Genomic DNA, 17,647 nt, shown 5'->3' on the forward strand with positions numbered 1-17,647 from the left:
CTCCGCTGCTCCGGACGGGCAGGTCTTCCCAGGCGGCGGGGCAGGAAGGGTAGAGTCCCGGCGGGCTCGGGCCGTTCCCCCGACGTTGCCAACCAACTGCCCGGGGCTGGGCCGGGTCACGCCTCAGCCCCCCGCCGCCTCGGTGGGCCCGAGGGAGGGGTCGCGGCGGCTTCGCCGCTCGGGGTCCGGCGCTTATTGTTCCGGGAAGCCGCGGGCAGGATCTGGCCCGCCGACCCGCCCCCGCCTGGGGTCGCCCGGCAGCTGCGGGAGCGCCGACTGGCGGCGGACGCGCGGCCCGTGCGTGTCCCTTTAAGGGGCCGGGCCTGAGCAGCGGAGGGGCTGGCGGGGTGCGCGTCGCTCCCCGTGTGAGTGTGTGGGGGAGAGAGCGGCGGGCGGGCGCTGGAGGGAGGGAGGGAACGAGCGAGCAAGCGACGCGGGCCGCCCCTGCCGCCGCCGCCGCCGCCGCCGCCGCCGCGGTCGGACCAGCGGCCTCCTCCCCTCCCCTCCCCTCCCGCGCGTCGCCCTGCCGCGGGGAGGGGGCTCGCGTCGCCGCTTCCAGCCGCTCCTGATGAAGCAGCTGCCGCCGCAGCCGCCTCCGAAGATGGGGGATTTCTACGACCCCGAGCACCCGACCCCTGAGTAAGTATCTGCTCCGCAGCCCGCCGCGGGCGCCCTCCGCCAGAGCCCCGAGGGCGGCGCGTCCTGACGGGCGGCGGCGCGGGCCGGCGCGAGGAGTAACGGGCCCGCGGTGGACTCGCGCGGTCGGCGTGGGGAGCAGGCCCGCGCCGCCGCAGCCGACGCTTCTCGCCCGGGCCGCGGCGGGTCGGCGGTTGGGCCCGGCGTTGGCGCGGCTGCTCGCGTCGCAGCGGCGGTTGGGCCGGGCCGGTGGGGGAGGGGCGGCCACGGCCTCCGCCGCCGCGTCCGCACCGACCCGGCCGGCCCGAGGCTCGGCGGACTCCTCAGGCTCCTCGCGGTGCGCGCAGGCCGCGCCGCAGGCAGAGGGGCCGAGACGGAGGAGCTGCCGGTGTCGGAGTCAGCGAGAGGGCACCGGCGAGGGTAGGCCGCGAATCCCCGGGCTCGGGTGGAAGCCCGGCCCGTCGCCCGGCCTGTCGCCCGGCCTCCCGGCGACGGTGGCTGGGACCGGAAGGGCCTAGCGTGCCTCCCTCGGCTTGGGGCCGCGGAGGCTCCGGGCTGCACTCTCAGGTTTGATTTTTTCCCTCCTGGAACTCGATCCTGGCCTCGCAGTGCTTCCGGCTTCAGCTTCTGCACCTCTGGCACTTCGGTTTTGTAATGGTGGCGAGGTTTGTGTGGCCCCGATGTTGAGGTGACACCGGGTTTGTTTTTCCGCCCGAAAATGAAAGCCTTCGGAGGGGCAGACGTTCTCTTCCAGATTGTGGGATTTGCACACTTTCGGACACAACTTCCTCGATAACAGGACCCTTTTACCCTAAATGGATGACTTTCTACTTCTCATAAAGACTTACTTAAAAACCGAGGATCATTTGAGGATTCTCTGAAGAGACAGCAGTCTAGAGACCTGAAATACAGTTTTGCCCGGTAGTATTTTTTCAGAGTTGGACATTTTTTTTTTTTTTTTTTTTAAATTTCTGGGTAGGGCTGTATCTGCTACTGTATCTGATACCTCGGAGAGCTTCCACTGAGAGCCTGGATTCACTTCTTTCCTTACGCCCTCACAAGACTATTGTTTTAAAAAGCTATCTGAAACTCCATTTGCTGGTGTTGGTTGAAGTCTAGACCTACGAATATACGACTCATTTTAAACATAACGGTTGGTAGGGATTTCAGATGAAACTGTCACTTCTGTGTGCAGAAGGATTCCAAGAGATATGCTCTTTTGACACATTTTATTAGCTCAGCTATCTTTTTTTTTTTTTTTTTTTTTTTTTAACCCTTTGCTAAAGCTTTTCCACTTGGTCCAGTAATGTCTGGATCTTACTTGATAGTTCTTAGATTCATTTGAAACACAGAAGGATGATATTGGGATATTGATGGTGGTTTCTGCACACAAAGAGAAATAATTCTACTACCTTTCTAGACAAACCCAGCTTTGTCTAGTAAGTTGATAGTAAGTTGTCTCAACATGGCTTTATCCTTTCTCGGGTTCTTTGGTTTTAGATTAACATTACCTCAGAGTGTTTTAATTTACTTCACCATCGTCAGTCCGGTTACAAAGCTCATGTTGTATATAGGCTTTTGGTATGAGACTTGGAGAACCTCAAACCATTCTGTATCATGATCTAATAAACACTTATTGAACAGTTGTCCTGTACAAAACAACATGCTAGCCCTTGATTGGACTAAGTGCCTGCTTACCTTTCTTTTTATCAGTTTATGTGGTGAAGTCCAGAAACCTTAAGGGTCACATCCTTACACTTCTTGGGGAAAATAGAATTTTTCATAATGTGGGAAATGGACTCAGAAGTGCATCTTTGATGGACCTGAGTCGGGAGGAATCAAGAATGTTTATTGTTTGACACAGGTCTTGGAGTTATTTCCACTGCTTTTATGTCGCCACCGCTTTGCATTTTTAAGTGACTTAAGTTCCAAAGTGTGTGTGTGTGTGTTTGTGTGTGTGTGTGTGTGTGTGTGTGTATTAATCTGCATGGGTATAAAAAGAATTATAACACGTTTTCTGTTATAATATTGTAAGAACTAGAAGGGATCTTAGTAGGCATCCTGAACAACATCACCTGTTTGTCAGATACAGGAACTGAAACCCAGAGAAATGAAGTGACAGGAGGCCCTCTGAGGTAGTATGTAGAAGCTAGTCAGTCACTATGCCACAGAAGGGGGAAAAGCAGTACAGTGTAGGGTTAAAGGACTTAGATTTCAGAGTCAGACATCCCTGGGTTTGAACACTAGTTGAACCTTGGACAAGTGTCTCCATCTCTCTAGACTTGGGTTTTCCCATCTTCAAAATAGGGATTGTGATGGTAGAAACCTCATAGGGCTTTGAGGAGGACTGGATGAGAAAGAAGAATGTATGAAAAGCCCTTGGCACAGAGTGTGGCATGTATAGATGCTTCTAGCTGGAGTCATCAGGGAAAACTTAAGAGGTAGGATTTAAAGTCAAGCTTGGAAAGATTAGGTGGACTTGAGGGGGTGATGTGCCCAGGAGAAAGAATGACCAGGTGCCCCTTTTAGACTTTAGGTAGTTTGGAATGGTTCTTAGACACGTGAAAAAAATGGAAGCAGGAAACATGAATTCAGTTTGATTGAAGTAACTGTTGGGACCTGATGTTCTGTGTTTGTCTTGCACTCTTTAATCAGTCACAGCTGTGAGACCTGGCCTGTTTTCCTGTGGCATATAGGATTGTGTTTCAGGTGAAAATGGCTGTAATCACCTGAGTATCTGTGCATTAGGTGTCTGCTGTTGGGGCCAGGTGTTGAGGACACTGCAAATTAGATCCAGTTAAAGTCTTTAAGGAACTCTTCTAATAAGAGAGGCAAGTATTTAACAGCTGTAGAAGTGCTGTCCTTTGAACATATGCATGTCTATTTTGTGCCAAACATAGGTGCACTAGAGGTTAGTGTTGTACAAAACAATTTTGCCCTTGTGGGCAAAATTGGGTGATGGGTAGTAACGAATAATACAGAATAGTCAAAGGAAAGTGCTTTGAAAAATGGAGCAGGGTAAGGGGGAGTCCAGAATTTCTGGGGAAGATGTGACATTTTAAAATAAGGTAGATTGGGTGTACCTTCTTGAGAATGATACTTGGGCAAAGACTCAAAAGAGGGGGGGTTAGCTGCATTAGTACCTGGGGTGAAAGCATTCCAGGTAGAGGGAATAGTTCCAAGGTGCTAAGGCAAACCTGGTGAATTCTGTCTGGTATGGCTAAAACGGAATGAATGAAAAAGCAATAAATAGTAATTCGGGTCAGGGTGGGATGCAGATTTCACACTGCTTTCTAGAGTCACAAGGACTTTGTCCAGAGTTTTCAACAGAGAAGTGACATGCTCTGCTTTCAGCTTCAGAAGGATCACCCCCTTTGCAGGGGAGAACAGAAGAGGCAGGGAGACTTGTAATGAAATTAGCAATCTGGAAGAGAGCTGCTAGTGACTTGTAAAAGTGGTAACCAGGAGATGGTGAGAAATGATTGGATTCTGGGTATACATTGAAGAATGAACAAAATGATTTGTTGATCAGATGTGGCATGTGAGAGAGGAGCCAAGTATGATTCCAAGGTTTTTTGGCTGAGTAGTTAGAAAGATGGTATTGCCATCAACCAAGGTAGCAGGTATGATTGTGACAAGAACAAGTTTGGGAAGTAGGTTAGGAGTTCAGTTTTAGACATGGTTAAGTTTGAAATGCCTGTTAGACATTGAGGTTGAATTGATAGTCCCCTGGAGTTCAGGGGAAAGGTCTGGCTGGACTACTAGAGATACATTTTGTGGTCATCAACCACAGCACTGGAAGAGATCACCAAGGGAGCCTGAGAAGAAAGAGACAAGGACCCGGGAGTGATCCCTTTAAATTGCAGTATTAAGAGGCTTTTATTATAGTGTGCAATGGAGGGGGGGATCTTAACTTGGATGGCATCCTTAAACTTGGGAAAATTACCTCTTCACTAACCTTTAACTAGAAGTTAGCATTTCTTTTAATTGCTAATGTAAATAGCAAACTACAGGACTACCAACAGTACTTGTGATTTTACTATTAGTACAAGTAAAATATTTTTAATAATATGCTGTGGTTGTAGATACCTCAAAATATTAATGTTTATTATTACATCAAAACATTGATGTAATGTAAGCATTACATTATGTACATCATTACCTCTCTACATTAGAGTAGAGAAGAGATCTACCACTACATTAAGAAGCGTATGTATTACTGTACCACACATTTCAGGTCTTTGTCCTCAACATAATTGGTCTCATTTGTAATCCTTGTATTTTATTTTATGCATTTAAAAATATTAAGCTGAGAAGAAATCCACAGGCTTTATCAGACTGCCAAAATTTTTTTGTCCAAAGCACACAAAAAAAGTTAAACCGTGGGCTTTGGAGCTAGGTTTTAGAATCTCACCTCTTTTTTTTTACTTAATAGCTTTATGAACCTTAGCAAGTTTCATAATTACTCTGTGCTTTGGTGTCATTATAAAGTGGGGATCATAATGGTATTTTCTGCAAAGGGTTTTATGAGAATTTAAGAATTAGGATAGTGTTAGCTCTTTTATTATTAGTACTGGATGGAAAGATGCAGCTAGAAAGAAGAGTACAAGGCATCATGATAAGAAAAGCATGATGAATTTGGCCAAAATAAAGTTTATGAACTGGGAAAAATACTTCTACATGTTCTAATAAAATATAAAGCAGTGAGGTTGGTCAAGTTCTCATAGAATTCTTGTAATTCACCTTAGTTAACAGTGGGAATGGAGATGCCATAGGAAGCCAACTAAGAGGAAATACCACTGGGAGGGTTTCCTGGCGAGAAAGCCTGATAAACTATTCTCGTACTTAGGAGAGAGTATACCTCTACAATATTTATGTTCCTCTGTGCTCTTTGCCAGATTTCAGGCCGACCATGCTTAATACTGACACATTATGTCTTTAGAAAGGTATCAAGCAACTGTTGATACAGTTGTGTTTTACTAAGAAAAGCTCAAACTGCCAGTACATACTTTTAACCCATTAGTTGACCATATTTTCTTAGTTTCCTCAGTGGAACTTTGATATCTCCAAATCTTTTCTGCCACTTTTCACTGTACTGACTGATTAAATCTATTCCCTTTAAAAAAATTGAAGTGTATTATAATTTATAATTTACTCTTTAACATATTTATACTTTTTCTTGACTTGATAATTGGTGGTGTTCCATGATCGTTGCCAGTTTTTGCAGAGAAGCTAGAATAGTCAAATGTTGGATGGCAAAGAATGAATAGCCTGGGTTACAGAATCAAAAGTCGACCAGCTTTGTTTCTGTTAATTCTTCCAGAGTATTGTAGAGTACCTTATTTTGTAATGCACTAAGAGCCATTATCGTAAGGCCCTCAGAAACCATTCATATTAGAAACTGAACCATTACATCTGGAGTTACCAAGCATCAAGTTTAGAATCCTTCCTTCTTTGAGAGAGATCCAGGGCAAGGGGTAGGGTAGGAGGGGGGCGAGAGCCAAAGCAGGGTGTGGGGAGGCATTTTATTAAAAAAAATAACAAACTTGAACAGAAGTTGCAGGAATAGCGTAATGAATTTCTACATACTGTTTATCTACATTCACCAGTAATTGAAAATTTTGTCACATTTGGTTTATCTTTCTATATAAAAGAATATACATGATTTTATTTTTGGCTCAATCAAGTTGCAGACCTCACGACTCTTCACCCCTAAATATTTCATAGTATTACTTAAGCAAAAGTGTTCTCTTGGATAACCAATGACCAGGCGATTTACTATTTGTAGTGATACTGTTAACTCTTACTGTTCATGTTTACATTTTACCGCTTGTCTCAACAGTGTCCTCTCCTTTCAGTCTAAGTTTGCATTATAATTGTGATGTCTCTTTGTCCTCTTTAATCTCCGAGGATAGAGCTTTAAAATTCAAGCTTTGGAGGTATATTACTGTTATCTCTGGATGTACCATAAGGGTGCTATTTTAAGAACAGTAACAGTGTCTGGTAGTATGTTTTAAATGGTTTCTTTTTTTAATTACCTAAACAATAAAGGCCTATGGCAGAGGGGTAAGATAATACAGATATTAATAGAGGAAAAAGTAAAAATCCACCCTTGACATTTCCTCCTTGTTCCACCTCTCCAAATCCCCTATCCAAGAGGGTGACCACTACTAACAATTTAGTGTGTACCTTTCCAGACCTTTTCCTTTTTTTGTTTGTTTTTATATAAGTGGAATCATACTACATATATCATTCTACCTTTTTTCTACATACTGTATCCTCTACATATTTGCATTTACTTATAAGATGTACTCATTTTTAACAGGAAATACTGAGTAGCTTTATTACCGTGTCTGGTTGTCATGTGAAGCAGTTTAAAAAGGCTTTAGGACATGTGCTGTGGTAGGTGTCCTTCCAAATATGTTTCCCCACTGAGTGAGTATATCTGCTTAATTTATAATAATGTTTTCATGATTTTGTTTAGATTTTGAATTTTATACTTTTTTCTTTTAAAAAATACATTGTATATATATTACTGTTGGCTCTGTCTGGTGCTGATGGATTAAGTAGTTTTTGTTTATTTTTTTAAAGATTTTTAAGTAATTTCTATGCCCAATGTGGGGCTTGAACTTATGACCCAGAGATCAAGTCACATGCTCCATCGACTGAGCCAGCCAGCTGCCCCAGATTAAGCAGTTTTTATTCCTGCCCTACTTTGATTAGTTGCTTGGTTATTTTGAAAAGAAAACTCAAGGCATTTAAGTACAGTTTTTTGAAAATCGTTGGTTTGAAGCTGGCCAACAAGCTGGCCAACTGAAAATTCAGTAGGTTTGTTGTTTTTCATAATGGATGTATATTTAGAAGTCTACTTTCATGGATTCAAATGAGAGGCAGTTTAACTCATGTAATTTTTGGTTATTGTATGCTAGTGGAATGTTGTATCCAAGTCCCTTAGGTTTGGAATTCAAGTACAATGTATTTTAATTTGATAGTCTTTTTTTTTTTTTAATCAAACTAGTGGTTACATCAGTATCTTTTCCAGCTAAGCAAATATGTTGGTCATTGAGATGAAATTTTAAAGTTGGTCTAAATTTTTATAGATGCTTTTTATTTTAGAGTGCTTTTTCTGTCAGATGCTAACATCTCACAAGTGAGAATATCCTTGGGATGGTGTGGGTGTTGCTAGAAGTGTGATCCTGCTGGCAGAGGCTGGGAGGTCTGTTTACTGGGAGCACTGCTTATGGCTTGCAAGAACCTGGAGCAAGTGATGGTTTCTGACTATATCTCTTCCTGCTGCCCGCTTCCTGCCATGTGCAGTTAGGTTCTCTCTTGGGGGAGGGTTAGTTGTATAGTAATCACCAGAATTTGTTTCATGATTAGCTCTTTGTGGAGACCTATGGACTAACTTGTACTTTGAGTCTTTTGTCTAATATTTGGCCTCTTAGTGAATAGTTTTTAATTACATACTCTCTACTGTAGTAGGCAGATGATGCCAAGGTTAAAATTTAAATGAATTTTGTGTGAATGTAAAGTAGAGCTACCATTATTTTTCATGAATTACATAGATGGCTGCAGACCCTTTCTATGGAAATCCACTTACTCTAATCTGGAACACACACAGACTTTCTAAAATTACTTGGTTAAAAATACATCTCTTCCATTATTTTATCAGTTCTAGACTGGAGTATCTATTTCAACTCTAAAACATAAGCTACACGTTTTATGGTATTTCTTCTATGCTGAAAATTATCTGTAGTAAAGAGGTAAATTTTGTTGAGGTACAATAAAACATTTTGTTAGAAATAGGTGAAAATATACTATTGAAGTTTTCTCTAAGATAACCTTAATAGGTGTGCTCTTTAGGTTAAGTATACCATGTCCATTAGAAAACTATTTATTGGGACGCCTGGGTGGCTCAGTTGGTTAAGCGGCTGCTTTCGGCTCAGGTCATGATCCCAGCGCCCTGGGATCGAGTCCCACATTGGGCTCCTTGCTCATCAGGGAGCCTGCTTCTCCCTCTGCCTCTGCCTGCCATTCTGTCTTCCTGTGCTCGCTCCCCCCCCCCCCCCGATAAATAAATAAAATCTTTAAAAAAAAAAAAAGAAAGAAAGAAAACTATTTATTGTAATTATTCAGGAAACCAGTTGCTACAATCATGAAAAGTATAATGTATTCTTTCTGGCAGATTAATAGCAGTTTGCATAAGAATGTAACGTTAATAGCTGAATATTAACACATTGAAACAGTGGTACTTAAATATAAAACCAGTGTTTCCCCAGTTATATTGCTTGTGTTCATTAGAGAGACAGTGAGACTACCAAGAAATACTGAATATTAACACATTGAAACAGTGGTACTTAAATATAAAACCAGTGTTTCCCCAGTTATATTGCTTGTGTTCATTAGAGAGACAGTGAGACTACCAAGAAATACTTGATGTCCATCTATCTGTCTTTGACTACCTTTTTTACTTATTAGAGAAGATAATGATACTGTTAGGAGATACAAAATTGGGCAGGAGTCGGAACCTGACATTTTTCTGCTGTGCATATGATAGCTGCAAAATTTGTTAGCTTTTTTTTTCTTTGAGGTGTACCTCTTGCTTAGTACTTTTATTTCCATAATTACTGTTTTTCCATATTAATATTTTATAAGATATATTTGTCTGCATGTGTATTTTTATAATTCTCCAACTTTTAAGATCCTTTAGGTGGTTACTAATGTGAAGCATCAAGGAAGGCTGACCATTTTATTGGAGCCTCTCTGTATAAGCATTCATCCATTCTCTTGGATCACACAGACTTTTTTGGTTCTGTCTATTGCTAGGACCTAAAGGATTTTGTCCCATGTACTACCAAATCCAGGGAACATAACAGATATGTTACAGAGACTTACTCTTTTAGATGGAGGAATCCTGGTAACTAGCAGTTGGATATATAATAGTATGTGCTTAATAAATGTTTGAGTTGACCTGATTCTTAACAGTCAGTCTGATTTTCTGATAGAGTGAATAGCAGCATTAATAATTACTGGCATAGGGGCATGTGGGTGGCTCAGTTGTTGGGTGTCTGCCTTTGGTTTAGGGCATGATCCTAGGGTCCTAAAATCAAGCTCCTCGTTGGGCTCCCTGCTCGGTGGGAAGCCTGCTTCTCCCTCTCCCACTCCCCCTGCCTGTGTTCCCTCTCACACTGTGTCTTCTCTCTCAAATAAATAAATAAAATATTAAAAAAGTAATTACTCATATCTTTTGTAAGACATTCTTAAATAACTTGCATTAGAACAGAGAAAGTCAGGGAATTGAGTGTATGAGTTGGGCTAATGAATGATGAGTGCTGAGAGAAGTTTTTATGCTTCTTCTGTTGGTCCTTGTGGAGACAGACTGATGATAATTGGATATCTCATAGTGGTGGTCTGAGAGAGAATCATGAATGTTTCCTAAGGTAGAATAGCCTATTGTGTTTTGTGCTAGACCAGTTTTTTTCCCCCAGCCTTTTTAGTTGTTGTTTTGTATATTTGTGTTTTTTCCAGGATGAATAATCTATTTAAATTATACCTCTTTCCCCATGCTTAGTTGTCTTTCTGATCAGATCCTTCGATCAGTAGTCTCATTTATCTATCTGTGAATATTAGGGGCCAAAAGGAATTGAGGCAACTACAGATGCAGTGATAAATCAAGGGGTGTTTGAGATATACCATAAGGCTGTGACACTGAAAAATGGTAGAAGACTTGATAATTTAAAATTAAGGCTTTTTTTTTTTAAAGGTTTTATTTATTTGACAGAGAGGGAACACAAGCAGAGGGAGTGGGAGAGGGAGAAGCAGGCTTCCCACCAAGCAGGGAGCCCAATGCGAGGCTCGATCCTAGGACCCTGGCATCATGACCTGAGCTAAAGGCAGATGCCTAACGGCTAAACCACCCAAGCGTCCCTAAAATTGAGGGTTTTGTTCTCTGGTGATAAAAAGCTGATGCTTTTTATATTTAGAACTGAAAAAAAAATTACATGCTAAGCCTTAAAATTCTATGAAATCATTATGAATTTTATTCATTTTTTTTTTTCGTTATAATTAAACCTTTTAAATCCAATTGATTAAGAAAAACTAGCTGGGGGCACCGGGGTGGCTCAGTGGGTTAAAGCCTCTGCCTTCGGCTCCGGTCATGATCCCAAGATCCTGGGATCGACCCGCATCGGGCTATCTGCTCAGCAGGGAGCCTGCTTCCTCCTCTCTCTCACTGCCTGCCTCTCAGCCTACTTGTGATCTCTATCTGTCAAATAAATAAATAAAATCTTAAAAAAAAAAGAAAAAGAAAAACTAGCTGGATTGAACTCTTGGCTATTCAGCTAACATATATTGAATTCCTACCTTGTGATAGGGATTCAGAAGTGAGTACAGTGAGCTAGAGCAGGGACTGCTAAGCCAGACTGGTGGAGTAGAGGGGTGGGTAAGGCAGGGAGGGCTGCCCAGAGGATGTATACTTAGCCTAAAGAATGGGAGTTAGGCAAAAAGGGTGAGTGAGGGTGCTCAAGGGTCATACTGAAGGGAAAATTATCCCTATGTCCATTTCCAGTTAGACTCCTCTGCATTTGCCCCAGTGTAAATTGCTGAGCCTCTTAAGTGGTATCTCATCGAGGGAGGCTTTATTACCTTAACTAATGACTTCTCATTACTGTGGCTTCCCACTCCCCCCTCCCCTAACTCATTATTATGGTTTACCAAGGCTGTGATTTTAAAGGGCATGGAAGATAGTGTCTCTGATTTTATGAATAAGGTAGGAAAAGAAGACCCAAAGAAGTTCAAGCTATGCTTGCTAGCTAGTGATGATACCACAACTTGAGCAAGAGTATTTTCATTTACCAATTTGTCAAAGACTGCCTTTTTTTTTTCCTTCTTTTTTTTTTTTTAAGAGGGAGTGGAGAGGCAGAGGGAGAGAGAGATTCTCTAGCAGGCTCCGTGCCTGGCTTGGAGCCCTAGGAGGGGCTTGATCCCATGACCCTGAGATCATGACCTGAGCTGAAAGCAAGAGTCAGTTGCTTAACCAGCTGAGCCATCCAGCTGCTCCAAGACTAACTTTTTAATGATACTAATTAAGGAATAACATAATAGCAGCCATTAGTAATCAACTGGATTTCTGTATTCTGAGTTAACTTGTTTTCCTGGGGGGTCTTCTGGAGTCTTGAGGTGCTTGTAATTATAATAGTTCAATTCGGAGGGTGGGGAGAATTTCCTCCTTGAGTTATTTCTTTTCTTTGACTTTGCAAATATGTATGCTGGAGGGTTAGATGGCTGAATATTGTTGCAGCAAAAGGTACACTGGATATGTAAACCATCCAGAACTGCTTTATTGGCCAAGTGCCTTAAATAGTCTGAAATCTTCATTGGAAATGAGCTTCTAGGAACTTGTACTAAAGTGAAACGCCAGCCTTGGTTTGTTGTCATTCCATATATTAAGGAAACCAGGAGAGGTACATAGGCAGATCACTTGACTTTTGTGAAGAGGGCTAATGTTTATTTTTGCCTTTCTTCATGTCCTGCATGAAACTGCACTGCTGCTTGTGCTTTTTTTGTTATTACCAGTTCATGCTCTGTCCACATGATGAGGTAGTTCTAGTTCAGGGGTTCTCTTAGGACTTTAACTCACGGTTTTTGGACAAATGGACAGAGCTCACAAGTAGCAATAATGAGCATATTTGTGAGAGCATAAGATTCCAGAGACATCATTCTTCGGTGCTGATCAGAGTAGCTGTAGATTAATAGGAGAGGCTACACATGGTTACTTTGAAATAAACTTGTACCTAACTTGCATGTCTGTAATATTTTTTTCTGTTTGAATTGTTTTGGAAATGAGACCATATTGTTCTAACTTAAGTTTTTCTAAGTTGAACATCAAGACCTTTTCTTATTGATTCTCTGATTCAGAAATTTGCATTATTCAAAGTTAATTATTTTTTTTAAAAGATTTTATATATTTGAGAGAGAAAGTGAGAGAGAGCATGAGAGCAGAGAAGGTCAGAAGGAGAAGCAGACTCCTCATGGAGTTGAGAGCCTGATTCAGGACTCAATCCCAGGACTCTGGAACCATGAACTGAGCGGAAGGCAGTTGCCCAACCAACTGAGCCACCTAGGAACCCCTCAAGGTTAATTAAAAAACCGATGCTGGGTGGCTCAGTTGCTTGAGGGTCTGACTCGTGATTTTAGCACAGGTCACAGTCTCAGGATGGTGATATTGAACCCTGTCAAGTGTCTCAGCGCTGGGTGTGGAGTTTTCTTAAGATTTTCTCTCTCCTTCTATCTCTACACCCACCTCAAAAAACAACCACCACCACAAAAACCGTGCTTAAGTCATGGAGATGAATAGTAAAAAAATAAATAACAAAATAAATAAAACTAAAACAGGGGTTGTTGAACTGTGGCCCACAGGCCAAATCTGGTTGACCACCTGTATTTGTGAGCTCAGAGTGGTTTTTACATTTTTTAATGGTTTTTACATTTTTAATTTTCTTCAAAAGAATATTTTGTGACATATGAAAACTATATGAAATTCAAATTTCACTACTCTTAAGCGACGTTATATAGGAACACAGCCACATACACACAGGCCAGATAAACAAAAACCAGTGCTTATTTTTATGGTGTTATAGAAGGAGAAAGAAGATATAAAAATTGGTGAATGTTTAAATTGAGCCTAGATCATACTTTGAAATTTCCTGGTTAGTAAATTTTCAAATCTTTTGTCTTCATCAAAAGAAAGTTTGGGGTGCCTGAGTGGCTCAGTGGTTGTGTCTGCCTTAGGCTCAGGTCTTGATCCTGGGGTCCTAGGATCAAGTCCTGTGTCGGGACCCCCTGCTCAGTGGGGCATCTGCTTCTCCCTCTGCCCCTTCCGCTGCTCGTGCTTTCTCTCTCTCCCTCAAATAAATAAAATCTTAAAAGTTTGATGAACATAAGTAACATTGTTTTGTCTCCGTGAAGTTTAAGGTTAATTATAGCTTAAGCCTAGGTTTAAACTCAGTTTTTTGAGCCCACCAGTAAATATCACACTTTGATTTTTGTAATAAGTAATGTCTAGAATGGGGGTTGGCAAACTGGCCAGTGGGCCAGATGCAGCCTGCCTGGATGTTTCTGTATAGCCTATGAATTAAGAATGATTTTATATCCTTTTTTTTTTAAAGTATTTATTGATTTATTTGCCAGATCACAAGTAGGCAGAGAGGCAGGCAGAGGGAGAGGAGGAAGCAGGCTCCCTGCTGAGCAGAGAGCCTGATGGGGGGCTCGATCCCAGGACCCTGGGATCATGACCTGAGCTGAAAGCAGAGGCTAAACCACTGAGCCACCCAGGCACCCCTGATTTTTTATCTTTTAAAAAATGGTTAAAAACACTAAAAGAATAGTATTTTGTGATATATGAAAATGATACGACATTGAAGTTTTTGTGTCAGTAAATAGTTATTGGAGCACAGCCATGCTCATTCATTTATTGTATATGGATGTTTTCCCACAAAAATGTCTAAGTTGAGTAGTTCTGACAGACTGCATGGCCTGTGAAGCCTGAAATATTTTCTTCCTGGGTCTTTATGGAAAATTTGCCTACACTTGAGTGTCTAATTTGCAAGATTGCTTATGTACAGTTTTTTTTTTTTTTTTTTAAAGATTTTTATTTATTTATTTGACAGAGAGAAATCACAAATAGTCGGAGAGGCAGGCAGAGAAAGAGAGAGGGAAGCAGGCTCCCTGCTGAGCAGAGAGCCCGATGCGGGACTCGATCCCAGGACCCTGAGACCATGACCTGAGCCGAAGGCAGCGGCCTAACCACTGAGCCACCCAGGCGCCCTTTTTTTTTTTTTTTTTTTTTAAAGATTTTTATTTATTTATTTGACAGAGAGAAATCACAAATAGTCGGAGAGGCAGGCAGAGAAAGAGAGAGGGACTTATGTACAGTTTTAAAGTATGTTAAATTTTCAGGAAGGCATGGCCCATCCTAGTTTCATGTTTTTTAGGGTAGCTTGGTAAGAAGCTCACTGTACCCCAATGTGGCATTAGTGATGAATCTCATAGTTATGTTAGAATAATACTTCTAATTCTTCTTAAGCTTTCAGGCTGTTTTTCTCTTATCAGTCAGAAGATAGAGTTTAATGTAAGGAATTGGTTGAAAGGGCTGCTGGAAAATTGAGAAAATCAAAAGGGGACACTGAAGGTAACACCAGCAGAAAGGCAGGAAGTAGCTGCCTATCCTAGGGCTGGAGGGAGAAAGGAAGGGGGTGTGGTTCTCAAAACCTACAATCTTGGAGTAGGTAGGGCCCCCTGGAGCTGAGGCCTCTGAGGAAGGGGTACCTGACAACTGGTGCTGGCATCTGAGGGATTGCAGTAAGGCTGGTCTGAAATTGTGGAAAAAAGGTAGAAACTGGAATCAACGTCAGGATGAAAATATATTAGTGGGTTAGTACTCGTAGAAACTGTGACCAACAGGAAGGAGCACATTCACTCTTACTCTCGCAGTCTTTCAGTCTTCTAGCACAAGCTATTTGTGCTAGAGGAAAAATGTAGTTTACAGAGTCCTAATCATACTGTCACAAACAAGATTGTAGAAAGTGTGTGCTAGGAGCTAAAAGAAAATACCTTAATAAATGACAGGTGGTCTGGGGGTGCCTGGGTGGGTTAGTGGGTTAAGCCTCTGCCTTCAGCTCAGGTCCTGATCTCAGGGTCCTGGGATCTGAGCCCCACATCGGGCTCTCTGCTCAGCAGGGAGCCTGCTTCTCCCACTTTCTCTATCTGCCTCTCTGCCTACTTGTGATCTCTCTCTGTCAAATAAATAAAATCTTTAAAAATTAAAAAATTAAAAAAAAAAAAGGACAGGTGGTCTAAACATATCAAAACATTTCTCCAAGGGGTGCCTGGGTGGCTCAGATGGTTGAGTGTCTGTCTTTGGCTTAGGTCATGATTTTCATGTCCTAGGATCGAGCCCCATGGCAGGCTCCCTGCTCAGCAGAGGGTCGTCTTCTCTCTCTGCCTCTCCCCACTGATCCTGCTCTCTCTCTGTCTCAGATGAATACATCTTTTTTTTTTTTTTTTTTTAAAGAAACATTTCTCCAAACTCCAGGTAAGAAATGATTCTAGTGTATTTTCAGGAATCTGGGAATGTAAAAAAGAAATCCAATGGGAAGAATTTTGGATGAGGATTGTGAAGCATCTGGAGTTTTGGTTTTTTGTGTTTTTTTTTTTTTCCTTTTTTTAGGTCATGTCTTTTATTCCCCACATGTTGCATTCTTCTTCTTCTTCTTCTTCTTTTTTTTAATATTCCCCCTCCCACATTTGAGAGGAAGCACGAGTGAGAGAGAGTAAGAGCAAGAGAGCATGAGTTGGGGAGAGGAGCCGAGGGAGAGGAAGAAGCAGATAACTTGCTGAACAGGGAGCCTGACAAGGGACTCAGGCTTGGAACTCTGGGATCATGAGCCGAGCTAAAGGCAGGTGCTTAAACAAACTGAGTCACCCATGCGCCCCACACATTACATTCTTTTGGAGGAATTGTTTTAAGGTGAAATCCTGACTGAGGAATGAAGAATATCTGAACTTTGTCAGATAGCAGTAAAATCCCAATATACAAAAAGTGGGGACTTTCTGTATATGTTTCAGTTTTGACTGTCTGCTACCTGACAGGAGAAAAATAAATCCATTTATCAATTATTTAGGAAATAAGGGGTTCCAAATAGTATAAAGCCAATTTGCACATCTTGTAGTTAGGTTTCTCAAATTAACTGTTAGTCTGTCATGGATTGTATATTTTAAACATGCTAAATGGCACCTGGGTGGCTCAGTCAGTTAAGCATCTGCCTTCTGCTGAGTTCTGATCCCAGGGTCCTGGGATTGAGCCTGGAAGTCTTGGTCTTGCTCAGTGGGGAGCCTGCTTCTGCCTCTCCCTCTGCCTGCTGCTTCCCTTGCTTGTGCGCACACGTGCTCGCTTTCTCTCTGCCAAATGAATAAATAAAATCTTAAAAAAAAAAACCACCATACAATAAAAATGAAGTCCTAGAAAAATGAAGTAGTAAGAAAAATCCAAAGATTTTATTTATTTATTTGACAGAGAGTGAGTTACAACCAAGGGAACAGCAGACAGAAGGAGAAGCAGGCTTCCCACTAAGCTATCCAGGTGCCCCTGAAGTGAGAAATCATTCAGAATCCAGCACTGATCGAACAGTTACATGTATTCATTGTGGTGGTGGTTATATGAATCTATGTATGGAATAACTTTGCATGGAACTACATGCACACACAAATGAATATGAATACAGGTTGAAAAGAATGTTGAAAAGTAAATTATATCTAGTGTGGTTAACAGTAATTTTCTGGTTTTTATATTGTACTCCAGCTACATAAAATGTCACCATGGGAGGGGGCTGGGTGAAGTGTACAGAAACTCTCTGTACTACTTTTGCAATTTCCTGTCAATCTGTAATTATTTCAAAATAAAATGCTTAAAAAAGTATAAGCCTACGGATCACTGGTCAAGGTCACATTGCTATAAAAGTTTGCAAACTCTAGTCTCAATTTCTGTACTTGTGGATGTGTAACAAACTTAGCCAGTTGGCACGGGCCAGAAGACTACAGTTAAGTGTTAACTCTGTTTTCCTTCTGCAGCTTTTCTGTATTTTTACCATTCTCTTCAATCTCTATCCTTCATCTTCTACCTCTGCTCATTTATTCAGAATTATTTACTGTGCACCTCTTTAGTGCCAAGACCTGGTGATATAAAAGTGAGCAAGTTCCTTACTATTTATGCTTATTTCCTAAAAGTGGCTACTTTTTAAAATTGAAGTATAATTGATATGCAATATCTTACTGGTTTGAGATGTATTTCATAGTGATTCATATTTTTATACATTATGAGTAAAGACTGTTGCTAATGAAAGAATCTTACAAATATGTAATACAAATTGCTAATAGTTCCCATTTATTGAGTACTAAACTATATACCAGGTGCTATATAGAGGATTTAAAATGGATATTCTCCTTTGAGCCTCTA

At 41.6% G+C, this 17,647-nt stretch overlaps 1 protein-coding gene across 5 annotated transcripts in view; it reads left to right on the top strand.

Moving 5' to 3' along the window:
- Positions 1 to 288: 288 nt before the first annotated feature.
- Positions 289 to 17,647, top strand: part of SETD2 (SET domain containing 2, histone lysine methyltransferase) — a 128,417-nt gene continuing 111,058 nt past the window's right edge. For 2 of the 5 annotated variants that reach the window (XR_014304413.1, XM_082705010.1), the window contains exon 1: positions 374 to 639. Coding sequence is in view for 1 of the 5 variants with exons in the window: in XM_082705010.1 (XP_082561136.1) it covers positions 569 to 639 (71 nt within the window). In the remaining 4 variants the exon portion in view is untranslated. Of the gene's footprint in view, positions 644 to 17,647 lie in introns of all 5 variants that reach the window. The other 3 variants (XM_082705011.1, XM_082705012.1, XM_082705013.1) reach the window with 3 other exon arrangements.

This window comes from Mustela nivalis, assembly GCF_964662115.1.
Source record: "Mustela nivalis genome assembly, chromosome: 1".
In the NCBI taxonomy this organism is placed as follows: domain Eukaryota; kingdom Metazoa; phylum Chordata; class Mammalia; order Carnivora; family Mustelidae; genus Mustela; species Mustela nivalis.